General features: G+C 48.5%; 1 protein-coding gene across 5 annotated transcripts in view; it reads right to left on the bottom strand.

Annotated features, from left to right (window-relative positions):
• ATG16L1 (autophagy related 16 like 1) overlaps positions 1–18,981 on the bottom strand; it is a 44,725-nt gene extending 25,744 nt beyond the window's left edge. For 2 of the 5 annotated variants that reach the window (XM_081491017.1, XM_081491020.1), the window contains exons 1-8: positions 18,722–18,981; positions 14,728–14,821; positions 9,888–9,993; positions 9,124–9,197; positions 8,023–8,274; positions 4,805–4,870; positions 2,372–2,458; positions 651–753 (exon numbers count right to left, since the gene is read on the bottom strand). In XM_081491017.1, the coding sequence (XP_081347143.1) occupies positions 651–753; positions 2,372–2,458; positions 4,805–4,870; positions 8,023–8,274; positions 9,124–9,197; positions 9,888–9,993; positions 14,728–14,821; positions 18,722–18,836 (897 nt within the window). In that variant the 5' untranslated portion in view covers positions 18,837–18,981. Of the gene's footprint in view, positions 1–650; positions 754–1,378; positions 1,427–1,650; positions 1,708–2,371; positions 2,459–4,804; positions 4,871–8,022; positions 8,275–9,123; positions 9,198–9,887; positions 9,994–14,727; positions 14,822–18,721 lie in introns of all 5 variants that reach the window. The other 3 variants (XM_081491018.1, XM_081491019.1, XM_081491021.1) reach the window with 3 other exon arrangements.
• Between the last annotated feature and the right edge of the window lie 401 nt (positions 18,982–19,382).

Below are 19,382 nucleotides of genomic sequence, written 5' to 3'. Positions count from 1 at the left end.
CGACCCCCTCTTCTAGCCGAGCCAGGGACTCTATGCTTCCCCGGGCGGGTCTCATGTCTGCTCAATCACACCAGCAGGGACCTGGATCAACCTTTAGTTCTAGGACCCAGCTTCTCACATCAGTGTTGGCCATGGCATCACAGCAGCTTCTGCCCAGGCCTGTCTCCTGCTTCTAACCAGGTGCTCCTGATGGTTGGAAGTCATACGGGCATGGGCATAATTAATGAAGCCAAGAGCTGCCCAATCGACTTTGCAGAACAGATCGCTGACTAGAAACTCTAAACTGGAGCCAACCGGTGACAACAAATGAGCGAGTTCTTCTCTCACGTTTCACTGTCCCAAGTTAGTGTTCCCCTCTCTCACCCCTCCCATCCTCTCTCTCAGCCAGTCCTATATACCACAGAGGGTGGCTGGAAATCAATTCTGCTCTCTGAAGACAAACAAAACTAATGTATTTTGCTTATTTTATCAAAGCAATGTTGCTTTGCTTATCAAAATATAATCAATCCTTTCTATCAGAGAGCCAACAGGTGTAAAAGCTCCATATAAATGAAATAGGAATAGAAAGCTTAGCTGCAGCAGGAGAAAGGATCCTTTAATGCTCAGGCTGAGTTTCCGCGTGAAGCTTGGGGATGATAAACCACACTTACAAAGACAGACACTGCAGTCGTCGGCACCCTCACTTCTTTACTAGCACCGGGATGAGGATCCACGTTATCCTGGGGAACTGGAAAGGAAGAGACAGAGCGCCTCCTAAGAAGTAACATAAAGGACAGTATTAGGACTGCGCGGGCTTACGGTCCACCCACCTCTCAGCAGGGACTCAAAGACGCCTTTTATCAGTAGCTTCCTTTCCCTTCGAGACCCTCCAAACCACAGAACAAGCCCCCCGAATCGGAAGCCCCCTGACGCAGTGACAACTCAAAGACAGAACTTACCTTCGCTCTCCTCGCTAACCCACGGACTCCAAAACACAACACTGAAAAGCAAGCCTGAACAACCGCCGCCCCCATCAAATAAACCGCTAGACACGTCCTCAACTTAATGCGAACGCGAGCTCCGAGGGGGCTCATGGGTATTTTCACAAAACTATTTCAAGATGATTCCTATGCCTGGTTACCGTCATCCTCGGGGTACACTTGTGGTCAGGGTGGAGCTGAACACATGCCAAAAGGAAGAGCGGCCAGAGCTTGGGTACTGTACAAAGAGCTCAACCTATCTGCCCCGCTCAGAGGGCGGACGGCGTGCCTAGGCGCATGCAAAGCGTCCTGGTTATTGGCACACGGACACGTGATGACTGGGGCAGTGAAGCGGTGATGAACGTGGTTATCAACGACCCACACTCGCATGCTGGGCTAGGAGAGGATAATGTTTTCACCTGGCAGCATCAGAAGAGTGATGTCCCAAAAGGGGAGACTCGGACAGACTAAAGGGTAAGGCCAGAGGTCAGCACGCAGCGGGATTAAGAGAAAGGAAGTCGAGGGAAAAAAGGAAGAAGCTAAATGAAAAGCTGAAATTAAGGCATCTGCATATACTCTGCACTGAGATTCTGGTGCACGTTTAAAAAACACTAACAAATCATGTACATGTACTTAGGTATATTTATACACATATATATACACAAGGAAAGGCGAAGGTTTTCTAACCTACCCAAAGATATTAGTGATAGAATCCAGAAGGCCTCCAGCAGGCTGCGAGAGTCGCTTACTAAAGAGGAGGGGAGGATAGGTTTAAACCTTAGAAACATTCTGCCCAAACAATCAATCAAAAACAGTCCACAAAAATAAGTTCCTGGGAGTATATTCCCACCAAGTGCCCAAACTCCAACAGAGAAAACCCTCCCAGGACTGAACCACCAGAAAACAGAGGGAAGGTAAAAGGGAACACCCAGCCTCGAAATCTCAAAAGGAGTAAGATTCCCTAGCCTTAAATTAACTTCCCTGGAAATGATGCTGTGGACAATAAACTGTCTAACTGACCTAAGAACTTCTAGTATGGTTAAGGACAAACCCCATTCTTTTGGTCCTGCTTTGGCAAATTAAAAAAAAAAAAAAATCCTGGAGCCCTGGTAAGAAATAAACAGTACGTTCTAAACAATCCCCCAGCCTAACAAGGTCCTTCTTTCAGGAAGCCACTACACTTCTTTCTGCTTCTCTTCACGGCTGGTGGCACCACTGAGGGATGGCTCCCTCCTAGTTAAGGAGGGGCAACCCGAGAAAGATGGGGATGCTATGGAGCCCATACCCTCCACAGTCGAGTGAGGGGATCTGCACGCTCCAGCCAGGGGCCCCTCGTTGCTCTCTGATCCTGCCCACGGCGGCTGCTAGGGTGCCCCCGAGCGCCCCATTCCTGGCACAACCCGTCTACTTACGTGGCCGCTCTGCTGATGGCTCGCACGGGAGAGGTCTCCTCAGGGTGCTCAGAGGTTTCATCCACGAGGACTTCAATGTCATCATCCCTGGAAAGAAGGGCAAGAGGCCGAGTCTTTGCTTCTGCTGAACAGAAGCTCTGTGATGAGCCTGCTCTGCTAAGGTCAACAGGCAACACCACTTCCTAATCACACACGGCCAGGAGACTTGGCTGGGACAGAGCCGGTTTCAGCTTCTCTGGAGAAAAAGGAACTGCCATTGGAGCAATGCGAAAAGAAACAATCTAACTCGGATCCAGAACTCCAGCTGAAAATACCCTGAGAAGGAAGCTTTGGATCTCTTCAGGTCTAAACACAGCTCCCACTTGAAAAGCAACGAAATAATGGCTTATTAAGTCTATAACCACATAACCAGGAGCAAGGAAGATTTTCCTCATCAGAAGTCTCCTGCATGCCAACCACCGGACTACAGCACTCAGCAAGAACTGTTCCCAGGAGGCGGGCTGAGCAACACACGGAGGACAGCTAGGCGCAGCTATGGTGTATAAGAAAACGCCAGGACAAGGAGCCGCTCCAAGGCAATACGAAAATGGACTGCTAAAAGGGCAATGAGATCAACGGGCACGTAAACAACCCGAGTCTAAGTATTACTTTAAGAATAAAAGACAGGAAAGCAGAATCTAAACACATTACATCTTTGACTCGGGCTGTTTGACACTTATGTTTAAGTACTTGGTGTTTCTGACATTTGGTGAGTTCATCACATTGCATGTGAAATAAGTTACAAGAATGTGCTCCTCTGCTGCTGTTTATCCCACTGGATGCAAAGCCCCTCTGGAATTCCCTTTCCTCCCCATCTTCCTGGTTGGAGGAAAGGCAAGTAATTAGTTTGGTCTTAACGACCTCCTACCAAGTTGCAATCTTCATGGAGAAGTAAACAGATAATAACTAATAACCCAAGACTTTATTACCAAATGTTTGGATTCACAGGAACTTGGAAGAGATTTTCCCATGATTAATTATCTGGGTTATATAACTATAATCTATACTTCAGAACCTGTTACCAAGCAAGTCAAACCAAGGTTAAGTAAATTTATTTTCCTTGGCTACTGATTCCAGGATCCCGTGTAACTGACCCCCATCTTGGCCAGGACTGAGAAGAGAACAAAGGCAGGCCTGAAGACGGAGAACAGGCTGGGCTTTCTTCTCCTCTCGCTGGTGGTTTGGGAAGAGTCATTTGTGTTCATACAAGGGTAACAACAGAATAGCAGAGATGGCAAGAGTGACAAACATGAGCTGAGCCTATGTAAATGGTTTGTTTAAGACAGAACTGTATAGTTACAGGTACTTGAAACTGCACAGAGACCTAGGACCATGAGAAAATACAAGCATCTGGTAACTTATCAAAACCCTTCAAAGATGAAAGCGTTCTCTGACCCGGAAACCCTACTCTTAGGGAAGCACAGGACTTTCCAGTCAGACACCCTGAGGTTTCCAGCCTGCCCCTGCCACTTGCTGTGTGTTTGGGGCAGGGCACTTGACTTTTCTACACCTACTCACTTGTTCACACTGGCCAATAGCAGGCAGACAAATGATGCTTTCATGAGCTGTTACTTTTAAGAAGAACCAAATCTCATTTCTAGATCAACTATTTATTTACTTTGCAGCTCTGGGAAAAAATACCTGACATTCACTTTCCCCATGGGGGAAGATAGAAAATACATACACGCTACATCCAAAGCAAAGGCTTGGTATGAGATTTGTTATCTTATAAATCAAGACTTTTGGCCGAAGACTCCTAGATGAGATGAAATCACTCCCCTCCATTTATAAGGAAGCAACCAACATTTTAAAAGAGAGGATCATAACTATAATTCTGTATTTCACCATCTATTTCCGGGGGGGGGGGACAAATCTTGAACCAAAGCAGAGGGAATTTAGTCACTGAAATACCCACCATTCTCAAAACAAAGCCTCAAATCTCAGGGAAGACCCTACACCTGACTCCAGATTAGGAAAAACTCCATCTTGATTCAATTCCTTGTGTTCCAGGAGATCCCAGTTTTCACTCAGGCTTCAAAGGTTTGCCCAAACTCCACATGAAATCACAAATCAAGCAGAGAGCAAGAGACAGAACCTGAGCCCAGCATCACACTGCAACAACTCCAACTAGGGGGAGAAAATGGGTCAGGGTGTCAACAGGAAGACAGCGAGGCTACTGCTGGCTAAGGGTGAAGGAAGTCAGAACTCACCCTTCCCGGAAGCGAACAACTTCCTGGAAAGTAATGAGTGTTTTTTATTTTCTCTCCTAAGTCTTTCACTTTTTTTTCTACAATCTATAACACGGTTTTACAGAAAAAAAACATTATAAAGCTATTTCAGAAGAGCAAACCAAATGACTAACAGCACAGTTTTAATGTGCATTTCTCTACTCACTGCTCAACTGGCAGAGGCTCCTTCGCTGCTTCTGCGAGCTCCTTCTGCAGCCGTGCTTGCCGCCTCCTAATTAAAAAAAAAAAAAGCCCACTATTTATGTCTACTTAAAGCAAACAAGGGGTTTTGGCTAATTAAAAAAAAAAAAAGCCCACTATTTATGTCTACTTAAAGCAAACAAGGGGTTTTGGCTCTCAAAAAACTACTAGCTCTAATAATATATTTTAACTGCATATTTTAAGTGCACTGAATATTCAAGTAACTATTGCCCTGGGCAAACATACGCAGAGGCCCAAACCCACACTTGTAGCATCAGAAAGGGTCCCATTATAGTGGATTTCAGAACAAAGCCCTAGGAAGGATTATGTTATTAGAGAAAGCAATGAACCAGCAGAGAAGCCTGTCCATCGGGACGCAGGGCCTCTCAGGACAGAAACGTGCATCAGGTTTATCCAGGGTTAGTCATGATGGAGACTTAGTTTTCTGCAGTAAACAGTCTCACACTAACATATCAAGAGCATGAATAACTATAAAAATGTACCTATTACTCACGCGGTTTCATTACTTTACAGGTTTGACCTCGTTTAACACTTACAGCAGGCTTTGAGGGTGAACACTACAATTCCCATTTTACAGACGCAGAAACTGAGGTATAGTGAGATTCTTCAGCTGTCAAAATGTATGCAGCTTCAATTTACTAGGGCTGAACACCCAAGTCTTGGGTGTGGCAGAAGTTTCACATGGTCCGCAGTTGCTTCCACTCTCTCCCTCTCAGAACCATTTTTGGCTTTCCTTCCCAAGTCCTAAATTCAGGAGCTTCTTAAGCCTTGGCCTCCCTCTCTTTTCCATGGCGATTTCACTTCTATCTGTGGTTTTGCCTTTGAGGTGGAGGGACCCCCCCAACCTACTACTCCGCCCTGCTCCTGAGCTCAGGTCAAGAATTCTACCGGAAAAAAAGCTTCTACCATAGTGAGAACTTTCAAAAACGGCCAGGTCCTGCACGTGACACAGCAGAATCTGGGACAGGACAAGGCTGTAGCTTAAAGAAACCCTTTACACTCTAATCTCATGCCTGACCTGGAAGATGAAAAGCCAAATTTAGTTTACAGGATAAGTGACAAAAAACACAAATTAACAGATTTTTCGTAGGTGGAATCCAGAGGTGACCTTTAAACTATCTCAGGGAAGAGCAGAGTCTCGGCTTCCTGTTGGGTGTGTAACACTCCCCTACAGGAAAGGCAGCTGCCTGGCAGGGGCAGGTAAGGCACACAGCTTGAGGCACAGGGAGAAGAAAACGGCCACAGCCCGGCTTTCATCAGAAAGGCCGACAGGAAACCTCTGAGGGCGGACGGCTTCCCCCAGAGCGTCCCATACAGCGGCCACTATGCCGGCGTGCGGGGACACACCCAGACGAGCAAGGGAGACAGCACACAGCAGCTATTTCAAAACAGCGCTCCACTGTGACACAGGTAAACAGAAGCTGCCAGAAGAGGAAGGATACCTAATCTGGGAAACTGGGGGCGGGGGGGAGGCCTCTGAGAAGGAGGAACTAGCTGAGTCACGTGATGAAAAGAACACCCAGGCCCCACAGGCGCAGTCAGAGGGTAAATCGTGCAAGGGCACATTCCCAGGAAAATATTTCATGGGACGGAACTAGGGCAGATGTGTCACGTGCCTCATGCCCCCGCTGTCACCAGAAAGCCTGGGCTGTTCTTGTCCATGGTGACATCCCAGCACTCTTCCTCTGTGTAACTGCACGCCGGCTTCTCCTTCAGGCAGGTTCCCACCCTCAGCGACTTCCAGGGAAACCCCCCTGTCCTCACCACCCCCAGCTGCCTAAGAGCTCCACATATAAGCCACACAGGGAAGCCCAAGAACACTGGAGTGGGTAGCCTATCCCTTCTCCAGCAGATCTTCCTGACCCAGGAATCACACCGGGATCTCCTGCATTGCAGGCGGATTCTTTACCAGCTGAGCTACCAGGGAAGCCCTTATAAGCCACACAATTTAACTTAAATGTGAGACAGAAAGAATATGAAAAGGATAGCTCACTTTTTCTTATTAACTTCAACGTCTGTTTTTAAATGACTTCTTAAAATCCCACTGTACGAAAATATCAGTTCCTTTTCCTCCCAAGGTAGATACTCCGTCTGACTTTTCACTTCTGTGAATAATGGACGATCACGGAATTGTATTTCTGAGCCAGTCTCCTGACTCACTTAGGATGAATTCCAACAAGAGGAACGCTGTGCAGGCGCCCGCCATCCCCAGAGCCCTCCAGGGGGTTGGAGAAACAGCCCGCCCCACCATCAGAAATGTCCCACCTTCATTCCTGCCAACAACCCTTTTAACCAAATTCACTGAGCCCGTCCACTTCTTTTACGACCTACGCTTTACATCCGTCTAAATGCTCACCTGTTTCTTAATAGACTCTATACTAAGGACATGCATTTTATAGCTGCATACCCTCGTTGGTTGTCTTACAGCGTTCTTCAATGTTAAGAAACCTACGATTTTTATACAGTCCATTTTTTATTACCATTACCTTTCATGTTTATAAAGTCTTCCAATACTCCTATTTAGGAACTTTTCACAAAACAACAGAGTAACATTTTTTCCTTCTACCTTTTGCTTTCTGTTTTCACACAGATTTCAAAATCTTTCTGCCTAAAGTATTTGGTAGGACTAGGGCTCTTCGCTATTAATGTTCTTTCCTATTCCATGTATTCGTTCTTTTAGATTTTAACTACGATAATCTTTTCAAATTCTAAACTACTGACGTGGGGATTTAAAATCAAATGTTCTAAATCTTTTAGACTCTTATTACTAGTGTCGTTGGCCCACAGTCATTCTGTACACTGGCAAGGTCAGAATTTTTGGTTGGAGCAATTTTTTAAAATGAGGGGGAGGATTTTAATCTTTTTCTAATTCTGGTTTAATTTATAATGTTCAAGAATTAGCTTTTCTTTTTGAAACATGGAAAGAATTCACTGGCAAAAACAGTAATGGACCAAAGCCCTTCAGGGAGGTAATCCTTTGCTCAGCTATAAAAGTGTTCTCATAAATGCAAGTCTCTTTTATACCCACTACTGCCCCTTCTCCTTCTGCCAGTGTTTCCTGATGCCCCCACCCTGTGGTTAGAGCTGCCAGGAGTGTGTCTCACTTTTCTAGCTTCTACTGTACCAGCGATGAGACTCACTGACTGCGGGTTCATCTCCCACCTTGAGTCCTTTTCATTCTCAGCATTTAGGCGGTTGGCCTCCTGGGCTTTCTCGGCCATCCATCGGGTGACCAGCTCCTGGTTCTCCTCGGAAGTTTTCCGCAGCTTCTCCTCTAGGGCGGTGAACGTGATCTGCAGGGCGTCATATTCATCCTTCAGGGTCTGGTTGGCTCTTTCAAGGTCCTGAAGCTTAGTGCGTAGCTCCTGGCACTCGGTCTCCAGGTCAGAGATGGTCTGTAGGTATTCTGCAATTCTGAAAGCACAAGGAGAGGAACGACACCACAGAAGAGCTGCGTGAGCCTGGGCCCTGCAGTGACCTCAGCCACCAGCGCAGGCACCTCACCTGGCCAAGCCCAGCCCTGGTGGTTTAGGGACAATCCCGTTAGCAGAGGCAACACCTCAGGCAAAGTTCACCAGACTGTGAATGACGAACTAAGGTACCATTCAGAGAAGCAGGGTGGGAAGGAAGAGAGAGCTTCTGATACTGAACAAGAGTGGTGATGGCAGCTTAGCAGGAGGCCAGGGATCCATGCATTCTGACCAATCTCTCCCTCACTGAGACTGAGCAAGCACCGCACCTTTCTTTCTAAACCTCCAGAGAGCCCTCGTGGCAGACTCAGAGAACAGGCCCCGAGGAAACCCAGGCTCCCCTCCAGCTCGAAGGTCCCAGATCTGGAGGCTCTGTTTATCTCGTCTGGCAGGCTTCTCCCAGATAAAGAATAACCTGCTCATAAGCTCATCCCTGTTCCCGAGCCCCATCTCGGTCCTGTGCCCACCACAGGAGACGCCGCTCCTACAGGCGGCAGTGGCCGTGGGGAGAACTCGGGCTGCCTCGCATTCGCTCCCCAGAGCCAAGCTTACTTCTCGGGGGTGTGTGTCTGTGCTGGGATCCTGGAGGCCTGAGGGCACTGTTCTTGCCTTTCACACCCTCAGAGGGCAGAAAAGAACCCCGTACTACGCATGTACAGCAATGAAACTGGTGCTGAGTCCAGTGTGGGGGCTGCTGGCCCCACGCCCAAGAGGCCCCCATGCCCAAGAGGGCGGCAGAACAGCAAGTGTGACCCCCGGCCCGGTCATGAGGGAGGGCGGTGTCTATACTCACTTGGCTTCATTCATCTGCATCTCCTTGTCCTTCTGCTGCATTTGGTTATTCAGGTCAATCACCAACTGAGCTAACTGGGGGGTAGAGAACACGTTCATCACTAACAGGAGAGTTTAGGACCTCAGTTGGAAATTAGTAACAGTGACTTATTTTAAAGAAAAAAACAGGTGCCTGTGGGCTTGGGCCAAGGCCGGAAGAAGAAACGAGCTGGGTGGAAGAGAGAAGGGCCGACAGGGAGGCTCGTGAGCTCAGCGTCTGCCTCCCCTGCTGCAGGCAGCCTGGGACAGACCTGTGATGCTCTAGGTTGACTGCCGGGCTCCTGCTGAGAACGTCCGTCTACCCCTCCACCCCGGCTACCTTAGCTGATGAAACCATCAACTCAGCTGAAGATCTTTATAACTTGCCATTAGACCACCATCCAGGGTAAACAGAGCCCATAAGGTGCTTCGTTCTAATGAATTTTTCTGAAACTGCAGGGTTCACACTTCATGATGGTTATCAGTAAAACGTTCAGTCAGCTGAGGAGGAGGGTTCTTTTTACGTTTTCTCCACTTGTACCTTTCATGCCATCTAGAGCCTGGCTACCCGGGAGTTATCGCGAGGGTTGCTGATGGGGGGGGGTCCTCACTTTTCCTGTTGTTTCATTCCCACAGATAAAGCTGGCAATGCTGTATGCAGCACAGATGGCAGCAAATGCCAGTGGAAGCGCCTGCCCCCCATGCCCCTACCCTCACAGAGAGATGAGAAGGGCTATCTTTCTTTACCTCGCCACGTTTCTTGTGCAATTCAGTCAGTTCTTCTTGGTGTTTAATTCTCAGCTGGGCCATTTCTTGTAGCTGACTATCATTCCATGAACCATCATGTCCGGGACTAAACGGCCCACCCAGGCAGATGAAGAGAACATGCAAAAAAGAGGGAGAAAAAAAAAAGAAAAAATCAGACCCTAGACCCCTTCAATCAGACACTGGAACAGTAACTTTGGAATCTGAAGCCTGTACATTAGTACAACACAGCCAATCAAGCAGTTCAGTTCTCCAGGCCAGTGGAGTCAAAAGTCACTGCAAACCCAAAGTAGATATTAGGAGCCATGAGACACGGGTAAAACCAACCAGACATAATCCAAACCACCAGCCGTGTCAGGAATAAAGGATGGCTTCTGGAATGAAGTTCAGGTGAAAGGGAGGAGATAACGCAGTTCCCTCAGTCAACAAGTATCTGAGAGCCAGCTCTGAGCCGGGGCTGTTCTGGGAGTGGGCAGAAGGCAGGGACACAAAGCTCTGCCCGCGTGACGCTGCGACTGGCCAAGAGCACAGACCACAGGCGAGAGGATGGACGGAGTCTGGTGGTCAGATGTGCTGTGAAGAGAAACTCAGCAGTGTCAGTAAAGAAGGGACCAGAACGACAGGGCTCCTGTTCCACGTGCAGTGACCAACGGCAGCCCGAGAGGCAACACAAGACTGGAGACGCAACGGAAGTGAAGAACTAGCCGTGCGGGCCTGGGGCCGGGGCCGTGTGAGCGGAGGGAACAGCAAGTGCTGCAGAGGCTGGAGGCGGGGTTCTCTGGGGCAAGTGTGCCTGCACCCCCAGGGCAGGGGTGCAGGGGGTCAGGGAGGAGCAAGGAGGCCATGCAGAGTCTCCCAGACCCCTGAGGACTGTGGCTTTTCCTCTGCGTGACTGGAAGCCACTGAGGGTGTTGAGCAGAGGAATGACTTACGTTTCAAAGGATCACTATAGCTGCTGGGTGCAGAGCGGACTGCAGGGGGGCAAGGGCAGAAACAGGGAGATCAGTTAGCAAGTTATTTTACAGTCCAGACTCGAGGAAGGGCAGACCAGGGCAGGGCAGCGGCAGGGGAGGTGGTGAGACATGATTCAGATCCGAGCCAGGTCCACTGCAGAGAGAGACCACAGGACGTGCCTCTGAAGTGGACGTGGGGAACGACAGAAAGACAGGAGTCGGAGATGACTGCAAGGCTTTTGGCCTGAGAGGCTGATCAAAGGCAGACGTTACCACCTCAGGAGGAGGACTGTGAAAGGAGGTGGGGGGGGCGGTGGCTGAAGAACAAGGTCACCTCAGACATCTATGGGGGCACGCCGAGTGGAAACGGCACATTTATTAGAGCCTGACTTCAAGTAAAGAGGTCCAAGCTGGAGGCTGACACAGAGACGCTGTCAGCAGACAAACGCATCTGAAGCCACGGACTGAGTTCAGGCCACCCTGCGAGTCGATGGGGTTTGGGAAAGTCTGCAGGTGCGTGCACACTACCTCAGAACCCGCCGTAGGTGTACAGACTGTGGATGGGTGATTCAGGAGACCGGTCTTGGCTGGAGTTACAGATGTAAACCATCAGACCGTAGTGAGTAGCTGAAACCACCACCTGGGGAAAGACGGCTGGCAACCTAGGGTACCACCACCTGAAGTGGGGATGGGGGGACCATCTCCTCCCAGTGACTAGTAAGAGGTAAAGAGGGAAAGGGGAGCAGACTGATGCTCCCTCCATCTCTGAAAGCGTTTTTATCACAGGTGCTAAGACACCCTAATGCTGCGTTCTCTGAGGCAACACAGGGCTTCCTCAATCTTGGCCCAAGAGGTCAAAGTCTGGAGACTAGAAAGCCGTACATGCCTTATAAGAAACCACCCTAAATGAGGCAATAAAAGCAACAGGCCTGGATAGCTGACTCTCTATGAGAATTAGGAAGATAAGAAATAACTGCTATCAAATTCTCATTTTAATGCGAAGCAAAGCAAAATATGCAAAACATCAAACTAGTCCCTTCTTCCAAGAACCTGGCATTGTAGAGAAAAGATCCCTGAGACAAAGGCAAGGGCCCAGGGCACTCATTCCTCCGCTCAGAGCCTTTTTACTGCTTCCAATTTTACTCACCAAAAAGAGTCAAACTTCTTATGAAAGCCCAGTGCTCCACCAGGCAGAGAAAAAGAAATCACCCAGACAGCAGGTTTTAAGAGATTCCTGGGCCTCATCCCAGACAGACTCATCAGGTCCAAGAAAAGGGCTGATAACCTGCGTTGATAGTCTGCGTCTCCAACACGCTCTCGGGACCTTCAGATGGCTCACAAGGACTGAGCAGCCACCAAGGTGGTGGTTCCTAAATGTTAGGGTCACAGAGTCACCCGAAAGGCTTCCTGAAACAAGACTACTGGGCCCCACCCCGAGAGCTTCTGAAACAGGAGGTCTGGAGTGAGGTCCAACATTCTGCATTTCTAACAAATTTCTGAGGCTGCAGTCTGGTGAGCATACTTAGAAAACTGTTGGAGTCAACTATTTCCCAGAACAGAGTTTCACTTTAATCTCTTCTGTTAGCAAAGGGATTAAAACACTGAAGAGGGGAGCCAGATAATCGATGAGAGAAAGCTTTTTAAGCACAGTGTGTTTTAGAATTAATTAGAACGGGATGGGCAGGCCAGGACTTAAGGACAGCCGGGAAGAGAGAGAAAGCAACCAATTAGACCCCATCTGCTGGGACATACCTCGAGTTGGTTTCCCCATGTGGCTCAGGTCCTTGAGAACAAGGACTCTGGCTTGTTCGTCTTCGTATCCCAGCGCCTGGCCCATATTGTAGTCACACGGTGTCTCAGTGAACGAGACCCCTGCCACAGTCCAGGAACGGAAGCACAGGTAAGCAACGAAGGGGGCGGCACACAAGTGCAAACCAAGGGACAGATGCAGAGGACGCTGCAGGCAAAGAATCAACTGGCCCGGTGACTGCGGGGGGGGTGGGGTCAGGACACTGAGGGAAAAAGGAACCATAGCTGACTTGTGGAAAATAAGGATAGGAAAGAGGCAGTCAGGAGGAGGCCTGGTTAGGAACACAAGTTTGCAGGAAAGCAAGGACCTCCATTTACATTACCACCCCAGTGCTGTGCTTAGTTGCTCAGTCGTGTCCAACTCTTTGTCACCCCGTGGACTGTAGCCTACCAGGCTCCTCTGTCCGTGGGATTTTCCAGGCAAGAGTACTGGAGTGGGTTGCCATTTCCTTCTCCAGGGGATCTTCCCGACCCAGGGATCAAACCCAGGTCTCCCACATTGCAGGCAGACGCTTTACCATCTGAGCCACCAGGGAAGCCAAGAGTCTAACCAAGTAGAAATAAAATGTTTCAGGATTTCAGTTGACTGAATGTAGGTGAAAAAACGGTCACATGGCTTCTCTACACCTAAGTTGACCAGAACAACAGCAACTACTATTTTAAATACTGAGAAGGCCTCCCAGGGCCACAGCTTAGGCACGCTCTCCTGAATTGTGCTTAGGCAGAAACGGAGCATAGGCTGGGCCACCTGTCCCTTCTCCACTCCAGTCTCTTTGGAGACCATCTCGCCAATGAGGAAACATGGATGGCAGGTACTGAGCAGATATGGCGAGAGGAATAAGTGAAATAAGCTACACCAAGCATTTCTGTTTTTCTTCTAAAACCCCAAATTACCATCAACTTTGCTTTTACAATGGGTAAAATGTAACTGACATACCAAAAAACATGTAGATTTTAAAGCAAGAATGGGTACGGTTACCACATAAGTTGTATGCATGCATAGGCATGTCTGACCCTTTGCAACCCTTTGGACTGTAGCCCGCCAAGCTACTCTGAACATGGGATTTTTTAGGCAAGAAGTGGGTGCCATTACTTCCTCCAGGGGATCTTCCCAATCCAGGGACTGAACCTGTGTCTCCCACACTGCAGTTGGAGTCTTCACCCACTGAGCTATCAGGCAAACATGATGAACAAATGGAAAAGGAAGACAGTAAGACTCTAGAATGATTCCATTTAAGCTGCTTAGGACCCTCAGAAAGAGACAGTGAATGACCCAAGTAAACATACCAAACTCCCTAACATGAACATACACTCACACATTTAATGAAGCAATACTTACCCTTCCTATTAAAATGCAGATTTCCCCCTAGTCTTTCTTTAAAAAAAAAGGCTTTTTGAAACTCACTGGTATCACCACATACTAAAATATGCTGCAACACACTGAACTAAAAAAGATTAAACAGACCTGTATTGCTTATGTTTACAGGGCTTTCAATCCCGTACCAGCAAGATCTATGTAAATCTGTTCAAGAGCGCTTATACCCTATTATTTAGAAACAGTGAGGCTTTGCAGGCTAAAAGAGAAGCTGGCCTGGCCCCTCGTCTGAAGCAGTTTCTCAAGCTCACATTGTACTGATGATGAGTCTTCTAGGTGGGGAAGTACCTACATACCTTCAAAAAGATTTTAGCTACGTGGCTTCAGAAGTTTTGATTTGAAAGGAACTGACAAAAACTGTAAAAACTGTAAACTGAAAGTTGCTCAGTTGTGTCCGACTCTTTCCGACCCCATGGATTATACAGTCCATGGAATTGTCCAGGCCAGAATACTGGAGTGGGTAGCCCTTCCCTTCTCCAGGGAATCTTCTCAACCCAGGGATCTAACCCAGGTCCCCCGCATTACAGGCGGATTCTTTACCGGGTGAGCCACAAGGGAGGCACAAGCAAAACTGGAGCACAAACACAGTACTTGGTTTGCTTCGCAATTAGAGAAGTGACAACTGAACTGAGACAAATTTCAATTAAAAGGGGGACATAAATAACAGAGGACAGTTTCCAAATACCTTATTTCATGCCTGTTTGGTATGTCATGCTTTTCGGCTTGTAGCTTATGGGCCAGCACTGAATGAAGATCTGACTTTTCCAGCAACTTGTTATCTATCGAAGAAAAAAAAAGTTAATATAACCTATATACACTTAATTACTACTTAATGTCTTATAAAGATCTGGACCAAAAAAAATAATCAGAAGATGACGGGGCTGGTTTCACTTTTATGAGGTGTCAAAGTACTAGGTCCTGCACTCCGTCACCAACTGTAGCAGTCGTCCAAACTCCAGGAGCGTACACTCCTTAGATGCTTCCCGGCCTAAGCACAGGCAGCCAGACAAAGGAATCTGAAAATTCACTCCAAAAACATTCCCCTCTCCATTCTTTCCACTCCCACAGCTTCCTACCTGGGGAAGAAGAAACAAACATACCAAAACACAACGGGTAAATGAAGTACTATGCACCACTAAGTAATAGAGGAAAACTCTACCTTAAATTCAGATCAGGGCACTAGGGATACAAATACAAACCAGAGTCCCTGGCCACAAGGAGCTAGAACATATATGGGTGGGGAGGGGTGGAGGTCAAGTATAAAAAGGAAGAGAAAAAGTGAGTTTTTACTCATTTTTTCAGATGGTTTCACAGGTGAAGATGACACAGCCCAAGCAGAAGGTCTAGAGCTGCCTAGTAAGTGGCTAGAAATAAAAGTCACTCCAACACATGAGAGGGCAGGATGAGAAAATTCAGACCTCTTCTTACTGGCAACGGTGAAACAACAGACTTTAAAAGCAAGCAGTCACTGGAAGGACTGATGCTGATGCTGAAACTCCAATCCTTTGGCCACCCGATGTGAAGAGCCAACTCATTGGAAAAGACTCTGATGCTGGCAAAGATTGACGGCAAAAGGAGAAAGGGGCGGCAGAGGATGAGATGGTTGGATAGCATCACTGACTCAATGGACATGAACTTGAGCAAACTCCAGGAGATAGTGAAGGACAGGAAAGTCTGGTGTGCTGTAGTCGGTGGGTCGCAAAGAGTCGGACATGACTTAGCGACTCAACAAGTGACATTAACAGATAGTAATCAGTAAGAAGTCAAAGGTTATCCTGAGGTTCCCTGCTTGACCAACTAGATGCAAGATCCTAACATGCTGAAGGATACAGGAGCAGAGAGTTCAAAAAAAGGAGTTCTCGAACCATAATAAATGCGACAGGGAACACAATAAAAGAAGTCAAAAGTCAAGTCAGGGCTAGAAATGACATGCATGCAGGGGGCCAGTGAGATCAGAAATGGAAGGGGGTGCACTAAGCAGAACAAGAAAATGACCCTGGGAAACTTATAGAAAACACACATCTGATGTGGGCTTTCACTAACCCCACACATCTGAGATGACAGCTGCTTCATGACAAAAACACAACAGGGTTTACACTAGTGACCATTCCTGTCAGAAGGGCTTGTCTTTCCTCTTAGAGAGTTGAGCCCCACTTTTTTGATCTCTGAAGATGAAAAGCCTGGGCAGAAACAGAAACACTGTCTCCATCTATATTAATTTAATAAACTAGCTCAACCTTGAATGTTCACCCATGTCAAAGGGCCCTGATAAAGATCTTCAAAAATGTTACACATGGATGCCTGGGTCTTTCAAAAGACAGGAGGGATCCTTCCTAAGAGCTCCTATCACTCAAGAGAGATGGAGAGGGAGGGGAGCCACCCGCAGTCCCCACAGCCTCTTCTCATCTTCCTCTTCAGGCCCAGAGGCAGGACTGACAGCAAACTCTGGCTGACTACTTTGAGAAGCAGGGGAATGAAGAGTGGGACCGTTCCACAGTCAAAGCAGAAGTGATCTCCCAAATGTCAACCCCTGCCTACACTGAAGATCTGCACAGGCCGGGGTTGCTGCATCCTGTTGTTCCTCACCCGGGTCTCCTCTCCAGCCGCTCCCCCACCCCGGGCTTGTACTCCTCACTAGGCTGTTTTAAGACATGTTCCCTCTTCTTAAGACAGGACTGACCTGTCTTTCTGACTAGCCTTAGACATCCTCCACCCCATTCAAGATATCCATTTTCAAAGTGCAGAAAAACATTCAATTGTGTCAACGCGATGACAAGCAAGCACCTTCCATTTATAGACAATTACGTAGATGGCTTTCAAAGCACTTATATGCCCAACACCGTATTTATGAAGCAAGCAAGGCAAGCTTCATCCCGATTTTATAGATGCAGGTAAGTGAGGCTGGTAAGGCGACTGTGGTCAGACCGCCAACCCGATGTGACTTTCAGTGTGTATCAGCTTTTAAAGAATAAGCATGTGATGAAATACCTGATGACTTGAATTTATGTAACCCACGAGGAGTCATGTTTGACTAAGGAGTTTCCTGTGCTTCTGGCTTTCTGAAATAGCACCGGGCTGCCAGTCTCTTAAGAGTGTAAGGAATTAGTGCAACAGTGGCACACCCATCATCTCCCTTTCCTTCCATTTAGTTAAGAGGATGAGCTCAGCTAGGACCATTTCTTAGGGAACCCAGGGAGAAAGCAAAAATGCAAAAAAGTAAGGAGCCATCAAGTCTGGGTCCAAATCCAGACCCTATCTACTCTGCTGTGCTTCCTGGAGAAATTACCTAACCTCTCTCGGTCTCAAATTCCTCATTTGTATAAAGGGCAACAGGACCTGTTTCAGGGAATTTTCAGAAAGAAAGTGAAATAATACATGCCAAATACTGAAGCACTCAAGCTTGTCTATACATTAGAATTACTTGGGGAGCACCAAGAAATACTGACCCCTGTGTCCCATCCCATTCCTGTGATTTAGTTGGTCTGGGGTATGGCCTGGACTTTGTAATTTTTTAAAAGATCCCCACCTAATTCTAACCTGCAGGTTTGTGTAGGAACCACAAATTCAGCATGATCAGAATTCAATGAAGGGTATTAACTACTATTACATTGAATCTCATCATCAACAGAATTTGACACCTAAAGGCATACTTCAAGGGGCAGACCTGGAACCAGAGGTTCCAAAAGTGTCCGTTTCTTCCCCCTAAATGTGTCATCAGTTAGGTAAAATGGGGGCGAGGTAAGGAAATGCTCATTAGAAGGCATGTAAGGGCACAAATCCAACCAGTTCATCCTAAAGGAAATCAGTCCTGAATATTCATTGGAAGTACTGATGCTGAAGCTGAAACTCCAATACTCTGGCCACCTGATGTGAAGAACTGACTCACTGGAAAAGACCCTGATGCTGGGCAAGATTGAAGGCGGGAGGAGAGGGGGACGACAGAGGATGAGATGGTTGGATGGCATCACCCACTCAATGGACATGAGTTTGAACAAGCTCCAGGAGATGGTGATGGACAGAGAAGCCTGGCCTGCTGCAGTCCATGGGGTCACAAAGAATCGGACATGACTGAGCGACTGAACTGAAGGGCACAAACATTTTTGTACTCAAATTGCTGCGGCGGCGGTGGGTGTGGGCCACCCCTTTCACATCCAAGTTTTCGATAACAGTAAAGCCTACGATGTCCCGACTGAAAAGTGAGTTAAGACTCAAGATGTGTCACAAAGAACACCAAGGCGGAGTGTAAGGACAGGTCTTGAAAAATGAAAGGCAAACACTTCGTGATACTCAGAGCACTACGCTAATGCCGCGAGTTAATGCTTCAAGTCAGTGCCCGTTTCAGTAACAGGATGCCCGAAACAGCCCGTTTCTGGAAGCTGCCTATTTAATTACACAAGCATTGTGCGCGGAGCAGCTGGGATTTACACATACAAACGTGCAAGGCGCCTGCCCATGAAGGAAATCCAAGGCTCGCAGGGAAACCTTCCACAGTCACACCCAAGGATAAACGGAAAAGAGGGAAAGATACAAAAAGGCATGGGGCTGTGCCAGGTGTTAGGAACCCGGGGCGGCAGCGAGGCGCGCGAGGCGCCGGGGCTCGGCCTGGGGTTTCCTGCCGGCGGCTCCGCGTGCCTCGGCTGGGTCCGCCCGCCCGCCCCCAGGGCCAGCCCGCGGCTCACACTGCAGGATGATCTCCTCGAACGCCTGCCTCTGCAGCCGGTCCCGGCGCCTCAGCTCCTCCGAGATGTGGCGCTTCCAACGCGGGAAGACGGCGGCGCGGAGGCCCGACGACATGTCGCGTGCTGCCCCGGCGCCTCAGCGCCACCGATCCGAGCGCAGACTGGCGGCCGCAGCCCGCACCATGAGGGAACCAGAGGGCGCGGGAAGGCCAGCGGCTCCTGCGATCAGCTCCACGCAGAGGCCGCCCCCGAAGCCATCCAGGACGGACTTCCGGCTCCTGAAGGAAATGGCTTTGAACCGAGCCGGAAAGCCCGCCTTCTCATCCGACGTCTCGCGCCACGCGCACGCCGGCGTCCGGCGCCGACTCGCGGCGCTGGCTGATGACATCGTCCCGAGACCGGAAGTGCCCTGGGAGCGATGTGGCCGCTGGGAGGCGTGCGGGCCACGTTGGAGCCTCGATCCGGGGGTTGAGGAAGGAAACGGTGAAAGGGCGGTTTTCGCCCACCTGCTGTCCCCTTTGCTTTCCTAGCCTACCTCCGTTTACTTCAGATCAGTTTACTGAGCAGAAGTAAACTCCCCACATGGTAACTGTGTGATCAAGGATAAGTGACAACCTTGCTAAGCCTCAGCTTCCTAATCTGTAAAATTGCACGCGCTCTA

Source organism: Giraffa tippelskirchi, chromosome 5 (genome assembly GCF_054371585.1).
Source record: "Giraffa tippelskirchi isolate mGirTip1 chromosome 5, T2T-mGirTip1v1.2.pri, whole genome shotgun sequence".
Lineage (NCBI taxonomy): Eukaryota > Metazoa > Chordata > Mammalia > Artiodactyla > Giraffidae > Giraffa > Giraffa tippelskirchi.
Note: the sequence above shows the minus strand (reverse complement) of the source record. Positions and strands in the feature narration are given on the sequence as shown.